The 24,494-nt window shown below is 37.0% G+C and overlaps 2 protein-coding genes and 1 long non-coding RNA gene across 4 annotated transcripts in view; 1 reads left to right on the top strand and 2 right to left on the bottom strand.

The window, feature by feature from the left end:
- The first annotated feature begins 4,342 nt into the window (after window positions 1-4,342).
- LOC109081546 lies at window positions 4,343-9,813 on the top strand. 2 transcript variants are annotated; one of them, XR_006155561.1, is made up of 6 exons: window positions 4,343-4,604; window positions 6,384-6,502; window positions 7,861-7,926; window positions 8,502-8,526; window positions 8,853-8,917; window positions 9,700-9,813. It is a non-coding gene; the product is annotated as an uncharacterized LOC109081546 (long non-coding RNA). The 2 variants fall into 2 exon arrangements; XR_006155560.1 differs by lacking the exon at window positions 9,700-9,813 and having other exon boundaries at window positions 8,853-9,056.
- An 11,373-nt stretch (window positions 9,814-21,186) lies between these two features.
- On the bottom strand, window positions 21,187-24,271 carry LOC122138762. Its single transcript, XM_042733273.1, has 3 exons — window positions 24,061-24,271; window positions 21,610-23,890; window positions 21,187-21,485 (listed from the first exon to the last, which is right to left on the bottom strand). The coding sequence occupies exons 2-3, from the start codon at window positions 22,478-22,480 to the stop codon at window positions 21,187-21,189; spliced, it is 1,170 nt and encodes a 389-aa protein (XP_042589207.1). The 5' UTR covers window positions 22,481-23,890; window positions 24,061-24,271.
- LOC109069092 (alpha-1,6-mannosylglycoprotein 6-beta-N-acetylglucosaminyltransferase B-like) overlaps window positions 22,511-24,494 on the bottom strand; it is a 124,081-nt gene continuing 122,097 nt past the window's right edge. Inside the window, exons 15-18 of the mRNA XM_042733262.1 lie at window positions 24,061-24,195; window positions 23,735-23,890; window positions 23,529-23,620; window positions 22,511-22,619 (exon numbers count right to left, since the gene is read on the bottom strand). Coding sequence (XP_042589196.1) covers window positions 22,511-22,619; window positions 23,529-23,620; window positions 23,735-23,890; window positions 24,061-24,195 — 492 coding nt within the window. The remainder of the gene's footprint in view (window positions 22,620-23,528; window positions 23,621-23,734; window positions 23,891-24,060; window positions 24,196-24,494) is intronic.

The raw sequence follows: 24,494 nt of genomic DNA, 5'->3' as shown, positions 1-24,494 counted from the left end.
TGCCGTCCACATTCCGGGCCTGCTCAACCGTACAGCCGACGAGCTGTCTCAAGCAATGCTCCCGGGAGAATGGCGACTCCACCCTCTGACGGTCCAGCTGATTTGGAGACGGTTCGGAGCCGCTCAGGTAGACCTGTTTGCTTCTCCAGAGACCGCTCACTGCCAGTTGTTCTACACAGCTGGCCGCGGGGCCTACGCAAATATGCGTTTTCCCCCAGTGAGCCTTCTCGCACAAACACTGTGCAAAGTCTGGGAGGACGAGGAGCAAGTCTTGCTAGTGGCGCTGTATTGGCCCACTCGGACCTGGATCCCCGAACTAGTGCTCCTCGCGACAGCCCCTCCTTGACTCGATTCTTCTGAGGAAGGATTTACTGACTCAGAGATGGAGCACCGTTTGGCACCCACATCCAGACCTTTGGAAACTCCATGTCTGGTCCCAGGACAGGACGCGGAGGTTCTAGGTGACCTACCCCAGGAGGTAGTGAACACCATCACTTCAGCAAGAGCACAGTCTACGAGACACGCTTACGCCTTGAAGTGGAACCTGTTTGTCGAGTGGTGTTGTTCTTGCCGAGAAGACCCCCGAAGATGCCCGATTGCGGTCGTGCTTTCCTTTCTGCAGCAAGGGCTGGAGCGAAGGCTGTCTCCCTCAACCCTCAAAGTCCAGGTTGCCGCTGTTGCTGCATACCATGACCCCGTGAATGGGAAGTCTTTAGGTAAGCATGACCTCGTCATCAGGTTCCTTAGAGGGGCCAGAATGTTAAATCCTTCCCGGCCCCCCTCCATACCCTCTTAGGACCTGACTCTGATGCTTAAATCACTACAGTAGGGCACATTTGAGCCTTTGCATTCAGTCGAGCCAAAGTTTCTTTCATTGAAAACTCTGCTCCTGCTTGCACTGGCCTCCATCAAGAGGGTAGGGGACCTGCACGCATTTTCGGTCGACGATTCGTGCCTAGAGTTTGGGCCGGCTGACTCCCAGGTAATCCTGAGGCCCCTGCCCGGATACATGCCCAAGGTTCCCACTACTCCCTTCAAAGACCAAGTGGTGAACCTGCAAGCGCTGCCCCTGGAGGAGGCAGACCCAGCCCTGGCTTTGCTCTGTCCCGTCCAAGCATTGAGATGATGTGTTGGTCGGTCAAGAAGATTCAGGACCTCAGATCAGCTCTTTGTCTGTTACGGAGGCCGGCAGAAGGGGAATGCCGTCTCTAAGCAGAGGATGGCCCACTGGATTGTGGATGCCATAGCCCTGGCTTATCAGGCACAGGGTGTGCCCTGCCTGTTCAGGTTGCGAGCTCACTCAACTAGAAGTGTTGCATCCTCCTGGGCGCTGGCTCGTGGTGCCTCGCTGACAGATATTTGTAGAGCTGTGGGCTGGGCGACCCCTAACACGTTTGCTGGGTTCTATAGCCTTCGTGTAGAGCCGGTATCCTCTTGTGTTCTCACCTCAAATGGGTAGTGGCACCGAGAGGCCCAGGTTAGTGTCGGCTTGCTAAAACTGCTCCAGAGTGTCCGTACTGTAGACCCTGTTAAGATCCTCCATCACCCTAGGCAGCTGGACGTGGCGGAACGTCCGGCGCAAGGCCTTCATGATGAATCCTTGAGAACCATGGAAGGCTGGGTTCCATATTGAGACCTAAGAGGTACTCGTATGCGTATAGTCCACGGTATAGCCTTAAAGACCGTGTTTCCCCGGCAGACTTCTGCCTTTCCAAGAGGGTTTGAATCACCTCAAATTTCTCCATATACACCTAAACGGATGCTATATGTGTATTTGCTCCCGAGACCTCCTTCGGGAAGGATGGGGCTTCCGCAGTGTCCCTGTTCCAAGTGGAACGGGTATGTTTTCCCAGTGTTATCCAATCTCACCCAGTGAGGTAGTGCTTTGACAATGGTGAGTGGAACTACTTGTTCCGAGCCCCGGCCTACACCTAATAGGGGCGCAGGCGGCTCGCACAGGGCACTGGAAGGGGCAGCACCCATGGCGCTTTGGTAGGGATCCCATTTTCGTCGGTCACCGACGTGGCGTCGAGAGTGACTGACTGAAAGGGAACGTCTCGGTTATGTATGGTAACCCTCGTTCCCTGAAGGAGGGAACGGAGACCCCACGTCCCGTCGCCATGGTTGCTGTACCACCGCTAAGCCGCCGGGTCTCCGGCTCGGCTCCTCAGCGAAAACCTGGTATGCATCCTGCTGCCTTATTATACTTATGCTGTGATCAGCGGCAGCTGGATGCATTAATTGCATGCCAATGTGCATTGGCTCGTTTAGTTTACACTCGAAGTAGATTGGTCTATCGAAGCGATATCCCATTTTCGATATCCCATTTTCGTGGCGTCTCCGTTCCCTCCTTCAGGGAACGAGGGTTACCATACGTAACCGAGACGTTTTTGCTGCTTAACATTTTTATGGAAACAATACCATTCAAACATTTGTGGTAAGAAAAGAGAGAAATTAATACTTTTATTAATCAAGGGTGCATTACATTTATTAGAAGTAACAGTGAAGACATTTATCATGTCTGTTAATAAGATTTCTATTTACTAAATTATTTAATAAATGCTATTCATTGTTCATTATATTCATCAATGAATCCTGAAAAAGGTATCACCATTTCCACAAAAAAAAAAAAAAATGTTGAAAAGCAGAAAAAAAAGTGTTCTGTTTTGTTTTGTTTTTAGGATATGTAATGTTATTTTATTTTAAAAATAAAAAACACAGCAAATCGGTATATTAAAATGATTTCTGAAGGATCATGTGACACTGAAGACTGGAGTAATGATACTGAAAATTCAGCTTTTTATCACAGGAATAAATTACAATTCACAGTATATTAAAATAGACAACAGTTCTTTCCATTTGTAATGATATTTTACAATATTACTATTTTCTCTGTATTATTGATTAAATGAATGCAGACTTGGTGAGCAGAAAAGATTTTTATTTGTTTGTTTGTTTGTTTATCAAAAACATTGTAATGTTTCCAAAATTTTGACAGATGCTGTATAACATTGTTACCTAGTGCTTATATTGCTTAAATACCATTAATTGGATGCATTTGTGGCCCTAGATGCTGGGATAGGCTTCAGCCCCCACGACCCTAGAGAGGATAAGTGGTTTGGAGAGTGAACAGATGGATGGATGACCTTCCAAAATTCTTTGACTTGCTTTGATTTTGTTTCTATTCTTACTGCTGTTCAGCTTAAAACTACCTTTCCATTATCTTTGTTTGTCATTTTGCATCATTATACCTGTGCTAAACCTATGAAAATTAAGAAACAAATGAAAGTATCTTTTTTTTATCAATTTTTTTTTGTTGTTGTTACAGGATCCTATGTATCCAGCCTCAACCATTCATCAAAAGGACTGTGAAAGAAGGAATTCTTTGAACCACCAGTGGCAGTTTCCAGGGGATAAAAAAGGGCATAGTGGATAATGGGGGTACTGACATTAACCTGCTGACATTAACACTGTATTACACATTCTTGTCAGTTTTTCAGTACTGGTGGTTTTGATTTTGTCTGGATGGCATGCTCTCCTAAAACTAACTAGTCAAAGCTCAGGTACCACCCAAAATGCTGCCATTACCAGTCAGAAAAAGAGAAATATATAGTCAGGTTATCATCGAGTACTCAGACTTGACAGCGATGATTGATCATGAAACCGATGATTGCAGTGACTTTAGAAAATGATAAATCAATGCTAAGTACTCTAGTACTTGTGCACATCCCTATTAAACACATAAACACAGTATTGAGGTATGATGTATACTGCATTGATGTATACTGTAAATACAAAAACATTTTAATTATACAGTACATCTTGTCAAGTCTTGTTACTTCTGGGTTTTCTTTTTTTTCTTCTTTTTTTATTATTTTATGAACAATTCTATTAAAGAAAATTTATAGTATGATAAATGTAAGGATATTTATCTGGAAGAAATGGGGCCATAAAGAACCCATTCATCAATGGTTCTTTGAAGAACCTTTAAAAAGGGTTCTTTGTAGTACCAGAAAATATGCTTTATGTCACTAAGAAAAACACTGGTTCTTTAAAGAACCTTTCACAAAATGGTTCTTCAGGGAACCAAAAATGGTTCCTCTATGGCATCACCGCGAAACCCCCTTTTTGGTTCTTCCTTGTGCCTTTTTTTTAAGAGTGTGTTTGCAATGCAGAAAGACATATTTGAATGTGTTAGGAGTTTTACACTCATGAACTTATGTTAGAGCTTCTCAGCACGAGAAGCTAGTTCAGTGCTTCTGTGAACAACATTAATACTATGTAAGTGCAACTAAGCAAATGAACAGAATTCAAGCCCACATATACTGAAAACCTTCTTTCTCTGTAAGAGAAAATTGGTTCATGCAATTTTAAGGCCGGTGACACACTGGCTGCGTGGCGTGAGTGTGCCGTTTTTGTTGCGTGGCGGCTGCGTCACGTTTTCTGTGTCTTTACACACCAGAACCGTGCCTGACGTGGCGCTGGCGCGCTGCTGCTGCTGAAGGTGACATAGAGGGAGGCCGCTGACAGACCAGGCTCTTGTCTTCATGACAACAATTTCAACTTTTTTCACACACATACACCTTCCAAAATCCGAAAAATGGGTAAGTGGGCTGTCTGTTTATTTCAATAACATTTAAAAATTTGTGTAGCTTTAAAGAGCTTATTTAGCCTACCTGATGTTGGACCGTCATTCAGAATACACTCTACGTTGTTATTGTAGTGTGTCATATTTTTTTCATGTAATCACATTGTTAAGAGCATAAGAAACAAATGGGAAAAAAATTATATTTTATTCATATGTTATGCTATGACCTCTGTATTGGACACCAGGACTCGATTGTTTAAAAAATAAAATGACATGAAATTATATGTATAGGCAAAAATAATGGGATAATTTTTTTTCAGTCACCAATAAATTTTGGGGTTTCAGGTTTTCTCTATCCAAAATTTGTCTTAAGATGATTCTCAGATATGTTACTTCATGTTAAGCATAAATATAAAGCCTACTGATAAAGGACACCGTCAACAGTATTGACGGCAAAATAGACTTTGTTTGACAGGTGCAATATTTGAAAATCGATAATTATTTATTTATTTTTTAAATTACATTTATATCTGAATTTATGTCAACCTATAGACTTTCAAACATCAAAGTGTCATGAATTAATATGTATTTGTGTACAAAATGACATATAAACATATTTTCCTATTCTATTTTGCCTGGAAACGCTTCCAACACGCTTGCGTGTCGCGTGAAAAATAGGCGTCGGTTCTATTTCTAGCATGCACACGTTTTACACGCGTCTCACGCAGGCAGTCTACAAGCTCTAACCTGTTAACATGGGAGTCGAATTAAAAACGGACACGCCACGCAACTGAGACGCTTACGCCATGCATCCAGTGTGTCACCGGCCTAAGAGTACAGCTTGCCCACATGAAAGATGTTTCTGACACATGAAATGAATTGTTATTCGCAATGCAGAAACACAGATTTTAATGTGTTAGAGGAGTTTTATACTCATGAACTTATGTTAGAGCTTCTCAGCACAAGAAGCTTAGTTTAGTATTACTGTGAAAAGTAACACTATGTTAGTGCAACTAAGCAAATGAGCAGAATGCAAGCCAACATATGCTTAAAACCTTCTTTCTCTGTAAGAGAAAGTTGGATCATGCAAAGTTAAGAGTAAAGCTTGCCCACATGAAACATGTTTCTGACACGTGAAATGAATTGTTACACTGTTTAAAAAAAGGTTCTTAAATGGTTCTGTGGCAGGGTGTATGAAGAACCTTTAATATCCAAAGAACCTTTCCATTGCACAAAAGGTTCTTTGTAGCACAGAAAGGTTATTTAGACGGTTCTAATGGTTCTTCACACTCATCAAAATATTTTTGTTTCTGGAAAGTTAGATCAAGTGAGCTAAATTGTCCTGTCTGGTCCAGAACTCATTCCAGACTCATTTTCTGTTAGTTGCATTCAATTATAGTGTAATAAAAAGTATTAATTTTGAGTTATATAAATAGTGTTAATTAATTAAAAAAGACCAGTAGATCCTTTTATATCTATTATCTATTTTAATGCTGTTTTGCATGACTCAAAAAAATTATTAGGCTTTGTTATTTAAGTTTAGTATAAAAAAAATACTGCAATCATGTTTTAAAATGGAATAAAAAGGCAGAGTGATACAAAATCTTAAAATATAGAAGTGCCACTTTGTCCCACTATCCATTTTGCAGCTATATTAATTGGTCGCATAACTACACAATGAGTTTCAAATTCGCAAATTAAAAAAGATTTAATGTGATTTTAAGTTGTTTATGTACTGTTCTAATTCTAGAGGTTTATTTATGCAAATGCTGCGTGACTTTAACGGTTTTTAAAGGGCGTGAGTGCTGAATACTGGAGTCTCATTCAAATGCTGCAGCGGAGGGAGTTGCCATGGAAACGGGGCAACAACACCAACTGACAAACTTCCCTCGCAGCTGTTTTCACTTCTTTCAGGTGAGTTTAATACCTAAAATAACACAAATATCACATACAACTGTTCCAGACACTTTCTTACATATAACTGACACGTTTCTGTGATTGACCCCAAACATGTAAAGAGCGATTGCTTAAGGAAATATAAATTTTTTATATGGAAAACCATATATCATTTTTTTATTTACTTCTCAACTATACATTTATGCTGTGTTTTTGTGGAAATTTTGAATTTTTTTTACCTATTTACTGCACAATTACATAACTAGGCCATAAATTTGCACATGAAGTATGATTTTTTTAAAGAAAAAATCACTTAAATGATGATCTTAATTAAATCTAAATAGTTTTTGGACATTGCTCTATGTGTTAGGGATAGAATACTGCCATCTGGAGGGTAGTCGAAAAACTTTTTTTCTTATAGTTAAGGAATTAAAGTGCAATGACCCTGAGATGAAGGTAACAATTTAAAAAAATGAAGGAAAAGTCCAGTGGGGTCAAAATGACCCCAAACAGTGATTACGGGTTAACAGAAAACTTTGAAAGAGTCTTTTAGCATCTCAACAGTTTTCAGGCAAGGTAATGTTAAGCTGTTAACTCTTTAGCTTGAGCTGTTTTTAATGAAAGTTTGGGCTTTTAATCACGTCTTTATGTGTAGATGAGATGTTTTGATAGCTTTGTAAAGGGTTTGCTGTCAGTTTGGCAATGGTTTATTGGAAGTTGTCTAACTTATTTAGCCTAAAATATGCTATACTGTTAATCGATGACATCACTTACAAGGAGCGTGAATTAACTGAATCTAGCGTTAGTTCAAACGTGTTTTTATCTTTCATGGTAAACAAATATTGATAAAAATTGTTCTGTGGTTTCAGGAGTGATGATATAATCTCTATACAACAGAAGAGAAGCTCCAAAATTTCAAAGTTTCTGAAGGGAGTTGCTGACAGAAATGCAGGAAACAGATGGGCTGAGAAAGCTCTTTAAATACATTCATATGCCTTTTCTCACAACATATTTTCTTATATCACCATTGATCTGTTATATTACAGTAATTTATAAATTTTTTAACATTAAAAGAAGAGTGACACAAACCTAAAAAACATTAATGTTAATTCTGTTATTTTAAGAAACTGGTTTGTGTGTGTGTTTATATATATATATATATATGTGTGTGTTTATATATATATATATATATATATATATATATATATATATATATATATATATATATATATATATATATGTACAAATTATTTTGTTTTCTGCATTTCACTTCTGCTCTAGCTTGCTTCCTTTAAAATAAACTTGCCTGTATACTACATATTGGCTCTGTGATAAATGGCATGTTATGTTTCTATATTCTTCTACGATGATGGCAGTTCAGCAGAGTTGGAGCAGACCTCCTGTCGGACAACATCTCTAAGGCGCTATGAACCATATGACTGGTAAGTAAATCCTCAAATATTCTGTTCAAAAGTTAGAGATTAGTATGCTTTTTTATGTTTTTTTTATGTAAGTCTTCTGCTCACTGCATTTATTTGATTAAAAATACAGTAAAAACAGAAACATTGTAAAATATTATTACAATTTAAAATGCCCCAGAAATCAATGTCACAATCCTTCAGAAATCATTATAATATGCTGATTTGTGTAAGCGCTTATCAGGATCAGTTAAACGCTGGATTTGAAAGTATGTGAAATTATTTAAAGTTCACGGCATAGAATCTTTAATGTCAAAGAGTTTTACACACCAGTATGTTATTGTGGTGATATTTCCACACCTCGAAACGTGACTATGAACAAAACGAACCGTGATTGGTTGTTTGACATGTCGGTCAAACGTCCTTATTGGCCTTGGCCAATGAAAGCTGCCATGAATTCCAGACCTTCAGTTTCTTTGCCTCTATGAATACCTGGCCTATGGTGGCCTCTATCACTGTCTGGCATTCTTAAATATGTTAATAATCACTTTAATTATGACTGATTCATTCTTATTGTTTCTTTTGTCCATATGTTCTAGGATCTTGTGAGAAGTACTTCATCTGGTGGGTATTTCATTTTCTTCTTTCTTTTGGGGTTTGCTCCGCCCTGCCTTAGTCTTCAGCAGGAATAGCTGTAATCTACAACGTCTGATTCAAGCTACAGATGGGGCCTACGCCAAAATAATTTTGTTCTTTTTGTATAGGTTTTGTAAATAAATACTTTTGCATTTCATCTTCACCTCCCGAGTCTTTCTGGTAGAAATGGGAACGTCAGCGCAGGTTCTACAAGGAAGACTTAATGTCATGTCACATTACAATTTGATCTAGCCAATCGACACTTAACACAAGGAATATAAAAGCCCTCTACTCACACTTCATTGTGTTTACAGATACTGCCGCGAAGTTTCCCCTCCATCCTCTCCACCACCACCAGGTTGGCTCTGTCCATGCGGGGGTATGCTCTGCTCTTAGTCTTTGGCAGGAATAGCTGAAATCTACAACGTCTGATTCAAGCTACAGATGGGGCCTACGCCAAAATAATTTTGTTCTTTTTGTATTGGTTTTGTAAATAAATTCTTTTGCATTTTATCTTCACCTCCTGAGTCTTTCTGGTAGAAATGTAAAATTCTTTTAAAAGAAAAATAAAAAACAGCAAATCGGCATATTAAAATGATTTCTGAAGGATTATATGACACTGAAGACTGGAGTAATGATACTGAAAATTCAGCTTTTTATCACAGGAATAAATTGCAATTTACAGCATATTAAAATAGACAACAGTTCTTTCCATTTGTAATGATATTTTACAATATTAATATTTTCTCTATTATTGATTAAAAGAATGAAGACTTTGTGAGCAGAAAATATTTTTGTTTGTTTGTTTTTAAAAACAATGTAATGTTTCCAAAATTTTGACAGGTACTGTATAACATTGTTACCATTGTTGCCTATTGCTTAAATACCATTAATTGGATGCATTTGTGGCCCAGGATGCTGGGATAGTCTTCAGCCCCCACGACCCTAGAGAGGATAAGTGGTTTGGAGAGTGAATAGGTGGATGGATGAACTTCCAAAATTCTTTGACTTGCTTTGATTTTGTTTCTTTTCTTACTGCTGTTCAGCTTAAAACTACCTTTCCATTATCTTTGTTTGTCATTTTGCATCAATATGTGCTAAACCTATGAAAATTAAGAAACAAATGAAAGTGTCTTTTTTTGTTGTTGTTTTTTGTTACAGGATCCTATGTGTCCAGCCTCATCCATTCATCAAAAGGACTGTGAAAGCAGGAATTCTTTGAACCACCAGTGGCAGTTTCCAGGGGATAAAAAAGGGCATAGTGGATAATGGGGGTACTGACATTAACCCTGCTGACATTAACACTGTATTACACATTCTTGTCAGTTTTTTCAGTACTGGTGGTTTTGATTTTGTCTGGATGGCATGCTCTCCTAAAACTAACTAGTCAGAGCTCAGGTACCACCCAAAATGCTGCCATTACAAGTCAGAAAAAGAGAAATATATATAGTCAGGTTATCATCGAGTACTCAGACTTGACAGTGATGATTGATCATGAAACCGATGATTGCAGTGACTTTAAAAAATTATGAATCATTGCTAAGTCTGAGTACTCTAGTACTTGTGCACATCCCTATTAAACACATAAACATAGTATTGAGGTATGATGTATACTGAATTGATGTATACTGTAAATACAAAAACATTTTAATCATACAGTACATCTTGTCAAGTCTTGTTACTTCTGGGTTTTCTTTTTTTTTCTACTTTTTTTATTATTTTATGAACAATCCTATTAAAGAAAATTTATAGTATGATAAATGTAAGGATATTTATCTGGAAGAAACGGGGCCATAAAGAACCTATTCATCAATGGTTCTTTGAAGAACCTTTAAAAAGGGTTCTTTTTAGTACCAGAAAAGGTGCTTTATGGCACTAAGAAAAACACCGGTTCTTTAAAGAACCTTTCACAAAATGGTTCTTCGGGGAACCAAAAATGGTTCATCTGTGGCATCCCTTTTTGGTTCTTCCTGGCACCTTTTTTTAAAGAGTGTATTTGCAATGCAGAAAGACATATTTGAATGTGTTAGGAGTTTTATACTCATGAACTTATGTTAGAGCTTCTCAGCACAAGAACCTAGTTTAGTGCTTCTGTGAACAACATTAATACTATGTAAGTGCAACTAAGCAAATGAACAGAATTCAAGCACACATATACTGAAAACCTTCTTTCTCTGTTAGAGAAAGATGGTTCATGCAATGTTAAGAGTACAGCTTGCCAACATGAAAGATGTTTCTGACAAGTGAAATGAATTGTTATTTGCAATGCAGAAAGGCAGATCTTTAAAGTGTTAGGAGTTTTATGCTCATGAACTTATGTTAGAGCTTAGCAAAAGAAGCTTAGTTTAGTGTTTCTGTGAACAGTAATACTATGTTAGTGCAACTAAGCAAATGAAGAGAATGCAAGCCAACATATGCTGAAAACCTTTTTTCTCTGTAAGAGAAAGTTGGATCATGCAAAGTTAAGAGTAAAGCTTGCCCACATGAAACATGTTTCTGACACGTGAAATGAATTGTTACACTGTTTAAAAAAAGGTTCTTAAATGGTTCTGTGGCAGGGTGTATGAAGAACCTTTAATATCCAAAGAACCTTTCCATTCCACAAAAAGGTCCTTTGTAGCACAGAAAGGTTATTTAGACGGTTCTAATGGTTTTTCACACTCATCATGTTTTCACACTCATCAAAATAGTTTTGTTTCTGGAAAGTTAGATCAAGTGAGCTAAATTGTCCTGTCTGGTCCATAACTCATTCCAGACTCATTTTCTATTAGTTGCATTCAACTATAGTGTAATAAAAAGTATTAATTTTGAGTTATATAAATAGTGTTGTGGTGTTTATTAATTAAAAAAGTAGATCCTTTTATATCTATTATCTATTTTAATGCTGTTTTGCATGACTCAAAAAAAATCTTAGGCTTTATTTAAGTTTAGTATAAAAAATACTGCAATCATGTTTTAAAATGAAATAAAAAGGCAGAGTGATACAAAATCTTAAAATATAAAAGTGCCACTTTGTCCCACTATCCATTTTGCAGCTATATTAATTGGTCGCATAACTACAAAATGAGTTTCAAATTCGCAAATTAAAAAAGATTTAATGTGATTTTAAGTTGTTTATGTAGTGTTCTAATTCTAGAGGTTTATTTATGCAAATGCTGCGTGACTTTAACGGTTTTTAACGGGCGTGAGCGCTGAATACTGGTGTCTCATTCAAATGCTGCAGTGGAGGGAGTTGCCATGGAAACGGGGCAAAAACACCAACTGACAAACTTTCCTCGCAGCTGTTTTCACTTCTTTCAGGTGAGTTTAATACCTAAAATAACACAAATATTACATACAACTGTTCCAGACACTTTCTTACATATAACTGACACGTTTCTGTTGAATATTTACTTAACAAAAAACTTTGAAAGAGTCTTTTCGCATCTCAACAGTTTTCAGGCAAGGTTAAGCTGTTAACTCTTTAGCTTGAGCTGTTTTAATTAAAGTTTGGACTTTTAATCACGTCTTTATGTGTAGATGAGATGTTTTGATAGCTTTGAAAAGGGTTTGCTGTCAGTTTGGCAATGGTTTATCGGCAGTTGTCTAATTTTAGCCTAAATTATGCGCTGTACTGTTAATCGGTGACATCACTTAAGGAGCGCGAATTAACTGAATCTAGCGTTAGTTCAAACGTGTTTTTATCTTTCATGGTAAACAAATATTGATAAAAATTGTTCTGTGGTTTCAGGAGTGATGATATAATCTCTCCACAACAGAATAGAAGCTCCAAAGTTTCTGAAGGGAGCTGCTGACAGAAATGCAGGAAACACAGATGGGCTGAGAAAGCTCTTTAAATACATTCATATGCATTTTCTCACAACATATTTTCTTATATCACCATTCATCTGTTATATTACAGTAATTTATAAAGGTTTTAACATTAAAATAAGAGTGACACAAACCTTAAAACATTAATGTTAATTCTGTTATTTTAAGAAACTGGTTTGTGTGTGTTTATATATATATATATATATATATATATATATATATATATATATATATATATATATATACACACACACACACACACACACACAGTATTTTATTTTCTGCATTTCACTTCTGCTCTAGATTGCTTCCTTTAAAATAAACCTGCCTGTATACTAAATATTGGCTCTGTGATAAATGGCATGTTATGTTTCTACATTCTTTTATGATGATGGCAGTTCAGCAGAGTTGGAGCAGACCTCCTGTCGGACAACATCTCTAAGGCACTATGAACCATGTGACTGGTAAGTAAATCCTCAAACATTCTGTTTGAAAGTTAGAGATTAGTATGATTTTTTTAATGTTTTTTTCTGAACATTTTTTTTTTAATGTAAGTCTTCTGCTCACTGCATTTATTTGATTAAAAATACAGTAAAAACAGAAACATTGTAAAATATTACAATTTAAAATACCCCAGAAATCAGTGTCACGATCCTTCAGAAATCATTGTAATATGCTGATTTGCAGCTCAAGAAACATTTCTAATAATTACCAATGTTGAAAACATTTTTTGCTGCTTAACATTTTTATGGAAACAATACCATTCAAACATTTGTGGTATGAAAAGAGAGAAATTAATACATTTGTGGTAAAAAAAAAAAGAGAAATTAATACTTTTATTAATGAAGGGTCCATTACATTTATTAGAAATAACAGTGAAAACATTTATAATATTTATTAATAAGATTTCTATTTACTAAATGATTTAATAAATGCTGTTCATTGTTCTTTCTATTCATCAATGAATACTGAAAAAAAGGTATCACCATTTCCACAAAAAAATGTTAAAAAGAAGAAATTGTTCTCAACTGTTTTACGAATAAGAAATGTAAACTTCTTTTAAAAGAAAAATAAAAAACACAGCAAATCGGTATATTAAAATGATTTCTGAAGGATCATGTGTCACTGAAGACTGGAGTAATGATACTGAAAATTCAGCTTTTTATCACAGGAATAAATTACAATTTACAGTATATTAACCCTCAATTACACTTTCAGTTTTGATCGTACAGATAAGAGCAATACATCAATTGAATCTAAAAGGGTTTACTTTTATTTGTATACACATATAACAATAAAACTTTGTGCATTTACAAAATAAAGAAAACAAACAAGGTGCACTTTCTGCAGCCTTGGCCTGCGGTGATCTTCATTTAGAAACGCGTCATTAAAATGAACTGTAACCAGGGCCGCATTAAGACTATAAGGGGCCCCTGGGCTTTACCTCTTGAGGGGCCCTTCCAGGGCTCGACAATAAGGACTGCCCGATTGCCCGAGGCTAGTGTGAATGACGCTCGGGACAGTAGACGGAACGGTCACTTGCCCGGTCGGGCCAGTGCTGTAGGGTGTGCGTTATATGTAGTCTGTGATATCGTAATTGTTGATTTAACGATCTGATATCATCGAGTATGCATCTCACTTTACAAAAAACAAACAAAAACACACCTATTCTGTGCACGCATGCACTACGTGACGTAGTCTAGTAGGTTAGACTTGTGCACGTGATTTAGTCTTAATGCCTCAGAATTCAAATATGCCCCTGTATATATTTCATATAATTAATCATTTAATATCTGTGTTAACCAATATTACACAAAGAGTGCCGTTTTTCTCCAAATATTAGCAAGATTACAAATGTGATGATTTTATTCAGTGTACAGTTTAATAAACAAGAACTTCATATCAAGTGACTTACATTTTAGACACCAAATCGTCTGTTTCGCTGTATTTCGCCAATGAAAATGGTTCCAAAGTCCACAGAATTGTTTTGCGTCTCTGAGCAACACTTCCTGAGTGAATCAGCCGCTTGAATGAATCGGTTGAATCTCAATGATTTGCTCATTAACAGTGATTCGCTGCCACCTACTGGCGGGTTTAATTTCAGGTTTAAAGTGTCTTCATTTTTTTTAATAATTCCACAGTATTTAACGTTTTATATTTTCAACATTAAAAACATTTTTATGCATCTGTAACTGCTCTTGACTGATAATTTTTTAATAAAGTTTAATCTATTCTATAGTTATACATTAGATTACAACGTCTGTACCTGAAAATCTCTTGTTTAAACCTACATGAAAAACTTGAAAAGCACCATTTATATGTTTGTTCTGTTGTATTTATTTATGCTATTACTCGTAATTTGATTATTTGTAACTATTTTATTGCTTACTGTTTATTTGTCTAACAATATTTAAAATATAAGTTAATCTAGTAGCTTGCTGTCATTAACCTATTATTGAGGTTAAATGTAACAAAGACAATGAAAACAATATCTATGCTTATTTTATAGGCCCATTTTCTTGTCTTTTACTTTTATTATTTTTTTGTTGTGGGGCCAGTGAAAATTTTGGTGGGGCAAGTAAAAATTTGAATCGCTGGCCCGACCGGGGTTGAGCCCTGCCTTCATCCATTGGAACTGCATAATTAATCGTTAAAAGTTATGGTTCCTTTTACTGTTAGGGCCGTTTGTATCTATTACACGTTACCCCACCAGGTGGCAACAAGTGACTGTTAAAATTGCATTTGTCATGGAATCATTCTCAATTTAATTCAGTATTGCATGATGTCTGTGAGTGTTTTCTGCACACGCGCTTAGGGTGTGTCAGTCAACACGTGTACAGAGATCTTTTTCATGACTTATTATTACGATTAAAAAGTTTTAACATCAAGCACGCCCTACACGATTTTCTCATTCATGCATTTTTTTTTTTATTAGTAAAAAACGAAATGTACCCAAATATCTTGCTTTAAAGAAGTGATACGAACATCAAGCGCAATTAAGTGTTTGCTTCTGAAGGCATACGCAACTTTAATAGTAACAAGAGTGCTTTATTTAAATCATTATGTTAATTTGATAAGGCCTATTTAATTACATGTATGCAGAATCGTTCGCATCAACATTGCAATACATAAAAATTATTATAATCCACAGCTCTAGTGTGGTGACTAACTAACTACTGGGAGCTCAACTAAGTTGTTGAGTTTAAAAGGAGTTAATTATTTTGATAGACTATCATATCTAGCTACTGCTGCCAGCCTGCTAGTACATCACCTGTAAATGGCAGTGATTCCCTTTCCCCTTCACCATTATCTGCATCTTCATCTTTCCCTGGGCTTGCGTTAAAATATGATGTTAGTTTCGGAATTTTTTTAAACAAACTGTTCTGCCGTTCTACTTTATCTTGTGCTTTTTTTCTTTTTTGCAAACCACTTTCATATTTACGAGACATTACTGTCACATTAGATTAGCTACTAGATTAGTTATTGTCATCAATAGGCGGCAATTATCTTATAAAGAATTCAACGTAAGTATGTCACGTGAGTTCGATACAGGCCAATAACTGAATGCTTTCAGACAATGATGAATTTTATTGGATTTCAGACAATTAAATAATGCCCACTCTGACTGATGATTGCAGGGTTCATTGGGTGAGAGGGTTTGACTGACACTTCTCGAGCAGGACTTGCAACGCCCGCACGTGCATTCAAAGCAAAGCGATAAAGCGTAATTTTAAAGGGACAGCCAACGAATTATAAAATCCGATTACAATATTTTCCGGCATCATCGGGGCCCTCCCCCAGCTCGGGGCCCTGGGCTTAAGCCCAGGTAAGCCTGTGCATTAATGCGGCCCAGACTGTAACTCAGCAAATACTTAACACAAATACTTGAGAGAGATATCTATAGAAAGCTTGACATGTGTACTTTTAAACTAAGCAAGTGCTAACACTAGGGCTGGGTATTGTTCAAAATCTTTCGATCCGGTGCCAATTTCGGTACCTCAGTTTCGATACCGGTTCCTAACGATACTTTTTTCGATACCAATTTTATGAAATCCATTTTAACAAGATTACAGAACACATTACCTCAGAAAAACTTTGGTTTTATTTTTTCAGTTTGACTCATGCTCCTTAGCCAGTGCACAAACGAACAAAAAAGCACAAAGGAACAAAAAATGTTTTATAAAGAGCTCATGCTCACCAAAGCTGAATTTATTTTAATAAAAAAAAAAGTAAAACTTGTAATATTGTGAAATAGTATTACAATTTAAAATCTTATTTTAATATATTTCAAAATGTAATTTATTCCTGTGATGTCAAAGCTGAATTGTCAAAATCATTACTTAAGTGTCACATGACCCTTCAGAAATATGAAAACAGTTCGCTGCTTAATATTTTGGAAACTATGATACATTTTTTTTCATGATTCTTTGATGAATAAAAAATTAAAAAGAACAGCATTTATTTAAAAACGGATATATTTTGTAACGTAACACGTTTTAATGTCACCTTTGATAACTTTAATTAATCCTTACTGAAAAAAAAATTCTGACTAACCAACACATTTTGAACGGCAGTGTACATTCAGTAGGTTATTATTTATTGCAATATAAACACTGTCAGAGTGATCAACAAGGTATCTCTTCATTTACCAGTCGAAGACGGGCAACTTTCTGCTCTTATGTTTACTCCGTGCACTGTCAAGGTCTTGATCATATTTGTCATGGTACCGGTCTTTGCTGCAATTATTTTACCGCAAATACTGCATCGCGCGCTGTTGGCATCGAGCCTGGAGAAATGTACCCACACTTTTGATCGACTTTTCCACATCTTTAAGTAGGGCTGTGCGATTAATCGAAATCGTAATAAAATCACGATTTGAGCGTGCGCGATTTCTAAATCGCTTTATAGCGCGATTTTTCACGGTCCTGACCTCTCGCAGTATGCAATCCGATCCAATCAGAATGCACCGCACCTAAGTGGAGCGCGAGAACAGAACAGACTGGGCATATGCCTAACTCCAAGTACACACTCTGTCTGTGATGCATATTTTTTCAGAGCCCATGTAAATGGATCAGAACGTTCACATTGCACGTGGTAAAAGATGAACAGAAAAGGTTAGAAATCGAAAGGTGCGAAAAGAATGAATATCTAGCGCATGAGCATAGAGAGAGTTGTGAGTGAGTTAGTGAGAGGAGACATGTTTTAATTGCGCGCATTCTCTCCGGACGAGAGCAGCGTGTATCTGAGCATGCGTGTCTGGTTTTGTGACAAAGCAAAGGAAATCTGCGAGTGAGCGGACAGATTAATGTGCTATTGCGTTACAATAATGCGATCTCGCTGCTGCTTCTGCACCGCATACACGTACTGTATACGCACTGAAGACGGAGTATGTGTGAACCTTTGGCAATAAATATATTTCAGCACCTGAGGCACCGCTACAACGAGCTCTATGACCAATGCATGGCAAAAAAAAAAAAAAAAAAAGCCCTTGACACGGGATTTATTTTATTTTATTTTTTTTATTTTTATTTTTTGCCATATGTCTAGACATTTTGTTTGACATCTTTACTTAGTGATTATTTTGACTTATGTCTATTCTAGAGGCATGTTACAACTTTTTGATAAAGCTCTCATTGATTTTCTTTTGGAAATATGTTTCAAATTCATACTGAATGTATTTATGACTGTAAAGCATGTCTGTGTGTGTCAAAATCGTGATTAAAATCGAAATCGCAAAATTGATCCTAGAGGTATTTTTAGTTTTTTTTTGTCCATATCGCACAGCCCTATCTTTAAGGTATTATGTGTGTGTGCTCGCGTCTCATATAAGTATGCGCATGGAGAGTTTGTGTGTGCGCGCGCCTCATATGAGTATGTGCCAGTCTATGGTATGTGCGCGGAGAGTTCCGCGTGTCTCGTGTGTGTAGAGTTTGTGTGTGTGTGTGAGTGACTTTATGTGTGTTGTTGTGCATTTCATATGTACTTTTTTGAGCACTGACGTTGACGAGTTAACTCCTTAGGTATCGAAATCTGGAACCGAACAACATGTCTTCTTTCGATACTCGATAGTATCGAGGCAATTCAGTCGGTACCTAAAAAGTATCGAACTCAGTACCCAGCCCTAGCTAACACAAACAAATATTCTGAGATAAAGTAATCCATATGAAAACAACGCGATGTCTGTCTTTCACGTCTCCCTTCATTATATCTAATGTGACCACGCCCCCGCGCTGAACGCGCTATGGACATTAAAATGTTCCATGTGAAGCTCACGGCATGTATATGCCCATACCACAGAAAACAAAGCAGTGAGTCTGTTCAAGTTTTTTTTTTTTTTTTTTTTTTTTTTTTTACTGTTTGCTTCGCGCTGAGAGGAATAAGACAAAATTTACCCCAAGATGATGCACTGAGGATTACCTCAGGATTTGAGTTTTGGATTTCCTCAGAAAAAATAATGACTCTATCCAGCAGAGATCATAAACATGAGATTTCCTCAGAAAAAATAACTCTTTATCCAGCAGAGATCATAAACATGAGTAAGTCTTTATATATATATATATATATATATATATATATATATATATATATATATATATATATATATATATATAATATATATATATATAAACTTGTATTAGTTTTCACATAACGTGTACACATTTTACTAGTTAGACTTTTTCCAAACTATAATTCCTGACTAAATGTATAATCAAGTAAAACATTATGAAGTTTCATTCACATCATCTAAATGTTCTACTGTACTACTAGTATCAGTGACCATCACAATAATGTTAATAATGCATTTTATCATTTAGTTTATTTGAGAGCACATAAACAATATACCAGGGACGTCGTTAGGTCTATTTTAGGGGGGCTGAAGCTACACTGTAAAAAAAAGTCTGTAGTTTTTACAAAATAATTTTGGCAGCTGTGGTTGCCAGAATACTTTTGTAAAAAATACAGAAAAACTGTAAACACAATTACGGCCAAAAACTGTAAATTTTACAGTATAAAGACTGTTATTTACAAACAAGAAAATTTTAATGTAAACCAGTAAATTCAACAACGCACACTGCTATTAAAATCTGTTTTGTACCTTTAACATACTGACAACCACCATAATAATGCAGGTGGTAAAAAGAGAAAGCCACATGAAGAATCGAAGTTCATCACAAGTAGCTTCGCCACAAGCAGAAGTTTATATTAATATATAGAAGGTGCACAAAGTCATTCATGCAAACACAAAACACCATCATGGTGACACACGATACTTAAACAATTCAATAAACTTTCATTAAACAGCAGAAGATGTAACATAAAGCCCAAATGTACAACTGATAACAAAAAACTATTAAAAAACATGATTATTTAAACAAATACTTTCAAATGTGGAGCGTCACACAGGGAATTCTGGGAATATCAGTTTACAGTTTTTGACTGTAAATTATACATTGATTTGTTCTTTTTTTATTTCTAAAAACTGTAAAATTAACAGCATTTTACTGTAAAATTACATGAAATGTCTGGTTAGATCTTTTACAGTTTTTTTTCCCTGTATATAGTACAGGAACTTACTGTTAACCTATTAACACTTTTTTTTTGTAGCGTTTTTACAAAATTGTACAGTTAAAATGACACTTATTTTTTACAGTGTACCCCAAAATGTTCCTAAGCCCCCCTAAATGATAATAAGAACAACAATAACAATTCGATTTATCAGCAACCGTATCCTCATTCATATTTAGATGCAACAAATGATATATATCCAGCTACAAAAAATAGCCGAAAAGTCAAAAGTTGGACAGAAGTACAGTAGGTGGCCATCCAAAACGTTGGTTCTACCGCCGCTCGTACCGCCGCCGCGGCGTCTGCAAAGTGCATTTGCAGCTTTTGACCGCTGAGTGGCGCTTTAATCACAAGTTTTCAAAACAAGCGCATCAAAGCACATTTTCGCGAATAGACGTCAGCTTTGCCTCATCGTTTTGTTATATTTGACTGCAGTCGGGGAAAATGAAAGGAAAAAACACTTTAGGCTAGTTAAAATATTTAATATTCACAGATGAAAGTTTAGTCCTTATGAAGATATGTGCGTTTCTTAGAACGAATTCAAGCAGGATAAATGTGGGCTTGAGACGAAGAACCATATAAGTCCATATTTTAAATTTTTGAATAATACATTTTTTTTTTTAATTTGGACTCTGAATATTATATTACTTTTTTTTTTTTTACTTGAAGATAGACAACAAAAGCTTCCCAATTCTAATGAGATAGGATTTTTTAGTATCAATCTTAAAAATAAAAAGTTAGAGTAATTTACATTTCTGGAATGTGGAAGAACAGTATATGTCCAGTTAATGTGGAATAACAGTATAAGTCCAATTAATCAAATCAATTTAAACCACTGGAGATTTGATTCCTTTATCTTAGTTTTAATACAGTAACAGAACCTTAAAGAAAATATTAAGCATTTCTTTCTTTCAATTTCTTTTATTTTTTGCCAACGTAAATCACAGAACAAAAACGCGGACAATACGGTACGAACAATGAACAATACATAGGCCTACTTATAGTACAGAAAATAAATGTCAGTACAAACAAACCGTACATACTTACAATAAACAATACATACAAACAATCAACAGTAATAATGGTAAACAATACATATTTACAATACAGACATACATCATCTTCATTCCATGCTGGTTCCATATGCTAGTTTACCATATACGTCTTCCTTTTTTTGGTTCTAAATAAAATAAAATAAATACCTATATATTCCTATTATACAACATAAGATAAGGCATACAAGATAAGCTACAACTACTTTTATGATTAATTTCACACAATATACACAATATATCCCACCTTTCCCTGCACATGACCTACACATACCAGGCTACTCTTCACATTCACATAAAATGCTTGGGCCTCCGCTGGCATGTAGGCTAGCATTTTCATAAGGTCACGGTGCTTCTCCTTCTTGATGGGCAGAGGGTCCTCGTAAGCACGAGCATACGTGGTGGAGAACAAGGGAGCTGGAGGTGGTTGATTCTTCCTCTGTTTGGTGATCAGCCAATGCTTCCATCCCTCGTAGAGGCTGTGGCTCCCTTTTGTGTGGACACACCATGGATCAGTAGCTGAAATCATGATTCAACAAGAAATTCAATAAAGATTCTTCCTTCACGCACATATCCCCAATACTGTTAATCTCAGAAAACCAGTTTAGTTTTAGTCTAGTTCTTTAGTTCTTTAGTTTTTTACCTGTCACTTTCAACCACATCATGGATGTGATTAAGAAGCCAGGTGGATGTTTTAATGTTGCATCAGGGAGCTGCCTGAAGTCCGTACATTTCATCTCAATTACTTTAAATGGATGCAGCTGCCTGGTTCCACGGATCATCTCGGCGACATCGCTGGGGGTGTGGAGTGTGGACACCTTATGCCTCTTGTCCAGCGTGGCAAATGAACGGTTACAGGGAAGGAAGGAGTGACCAGACACCATGAACTTCTGCTCTATCTGACTGAAGTACCCTCTAGATACGAGTAGGGCCATGAGGTTTAGGACTCGCCAGTTGTTGTTCTGCCCACAGCATCGGTCACTATAGATGATGAGCTTCCGTTCCTTTGCCTGGACTAGGGGAGCGAAAGATGTTTCTGCCCACTTCAAAAGACAGCTTGCCACCTCGATGGAACCTCTGTGAGCGATGCCCTCATGCCAGAGGCACATTGTAGGAGGTTTGTCAGTGCCCATCTCCTGGATACAGAGGTTGTAGTTGGCCAGCTGCCGTTGATAGTACACGTTGGAGTGTGTCAGGTTTGGCGTGAACACTACCCCCTGCATGTCGATACAAATGACATGGCAGTCATCATTGGCTTTGGCCCACTCTGTGTCAGCCTGCAACTGGGTGTACGCTTTTTCGGCTTTCCGGTGGTGAAGCTCACTCTCGGCTGTGATCTTCAACCTTTCTCCATCTGTTGTAGCAGCTACTAATTTTGAGAACAGGGCGTCACATTTTGCACAAGTATCACTTCTTGGCTGCCCAAATCTGAGGTTTTGCTGCTTGAAGATGTCCCTATAGAGCCAGAACTTGGCAGTGGATGCTGGATTGTTTTCCTTGTACAGGTGGAACATGCGGAGCAGGTTTAAATCAGGGCTCAGGTACTACTTCTCCACATCTCCCTTCATCCGTGAGTAGTGGTTCGGTTGGCGTGGGAAGCTCAGGATGTGCTCTCTTATCCCCTCTCTCACTGCAGGATGAATGCTATGAGGCCTAAAATATAAACAACACAACTCATGAACAAGGGAAATATAATAAACTATGCTGGTCTGTTTTGCACAATTGCATTGTTTCTGTGACAGTAAAATTTAATATAATTGTAAACTTTTCTCTAAACTATAGGATTTTGTTTTTCACAAACAATCATTAAAGGGATACTTCAGGATTTAGCATTAAGCTTTGTATTAGTAGAAAACCAGTAGTATTTTCGAATTACCATGCTTTTCTCCCTCATATCCCCCTGAGATGAGAGATTTATGTATTTTTTGTCTGGAAAAAATCCTCCGATGACGCAAAAATCGTCATTGTTTACATGCACACCTTTTGTTTCAATCTTACTGAATTCATTCTGATTGGTAAATCTGAATGTAGTGTTTACATGAACGCTAAACGTGATCGATTGATGTGTGCGTTTTAGCATTGCTAAGAAAATTCCCGCTCCTCCGTGAGAGATACGAGACCGGTGCGTCTCACAGGTGTCGCTCATCAGTAATCACGCCACCGGCCTCGCGCCGTTCTCCTGCGGCCCTCAGTCTCGTCCTGCTCGCCACAGTAAACACAATGAATGGCAACTGTAGAACGCAAAAGCCGAATCCCGGACATTTTGGCCGATCTCGAAATCCCGGGATCATACATTACATTTGCATAGCACTTTACCTCTGATATTGATCTCAAAGTGCAAAAATATGTTTCCTGACTGGGCAACAACAGTGAGCTGAATCCTAACCATTACAGTTTGTGCATGCTGGCGTTATAGGGTGGCAAGGCACCCGACGCCCTATAATGCCAGCGTCCAGTGCACCATTAGATCAGGGAATGTTGTAGGGCAACTGATGCTGACATTGGTGCAGCTTTAAAAACTAACAGGACGAGAGCATGAGGTCCTTCAAGATTTTTTTTTACCTGTTCTTATGTTTTCCTCTTAAGTCCTCTAATGGAGACCTGACTACCTGCTCTGTTCCCTCAGACTGACTGCCTAACTTTTCTTGAATAACCTTTTCAAAGATAAGTAACTTTAAATAAATATGTTATGGACAATGTATCTAATTAAAATCATGCATGTAATAAAAAGTTAACAAATGGAAAAAGCTAGGCTGTATAAAACTTGCCTGTAGGCGACTGTTGGTCAGTTGAAAGACTGACATAAATGTGAGCTTACAAACAGCAAGTCTTTGGCCTCCTTGTTGCACATGGTACTTGAAGGTGTACTTCCTCTTAGTATTCTCAGTGTCGGGCCCACGTGGTCGTCTGCGACTCACCTTGTGCTAGAAGTAAAAAGACATATTGGGATGATCAGTGATCAGGCACATGTGCAGTCTTAGTGAATTGAAGATATACAGTAGTATTCAATTCACTGGTTATTTCATGGGCCTACATTGTAATGCATTGCATACTGTTGACATGATATGGTCATGAATTGCTTAAGTTAGCATACCTGCTCCAAACCAGAGAGAATGATAGCCTGCTGCCTCTCGTAAGAGACAGCATAAAACTCTGTGAAGAGCTGGAGTTTTCTTTGGTCTGTTAGGCTTGAACACTGCCTGGGACATGTCTCCTTGCACGCCTTTCCCTTAACAGAAACAAAGTCACATTTGCGTTTTTGTTTTTTTTGAGCTATAAAACACTAGAGCTATTAGCAGCTATTAAGGTTACTAGCTAGAATATATAACAGCTTACACAATCAATGCATTTTTTTTTTTTATTATTTTTTTTTTTTTTTTTTTTTTTTTTTTTTTTTTTTAAGTAACAAACATAGCATAGCATACAATATTACAAAAACAAAGTGTTGCATTAAATGGTAACAGGGATCCAAAAATTATATCAAAATATTTTAAACACGTCAATGACTTTTTTTTTCTTTTTTTTTCT

This window comes from Cyprinus carpio, chromosome A3 (assembly GCF_018340385.1).
Source record: "Cyprinus carpio isolate SPL01 chromosome A3, ASM1834038v1, whole genome shotgun sequence".
In the NCBI taxonomy this organism is placed as follows: Eukaryota; Metazoa; Chordata; class Actinopteri; order Cypriniformes; family Cyprinidae; genus Cyprinus; species Cyprinus carpio.
This window is presented reverse-complemented; position numbering and strand designations above follow the sequence as displayed.

Coding starts and splice junctions, on each gene's coding strand:
- LOC122138762 (XM_042733273.1), bottom strand. CDS start 22,480: ATGTTCCACCTGTACAAGGAAAACAATCCAGCATCCACTGCCAAGTTC. Junction 21,486..21,609: donor GATGTGGTTGAAAGTGACAG/GTAAAAAACTAA, acceptor TCATGATTTCAG/CTACTGATCCATGGTGTGTC.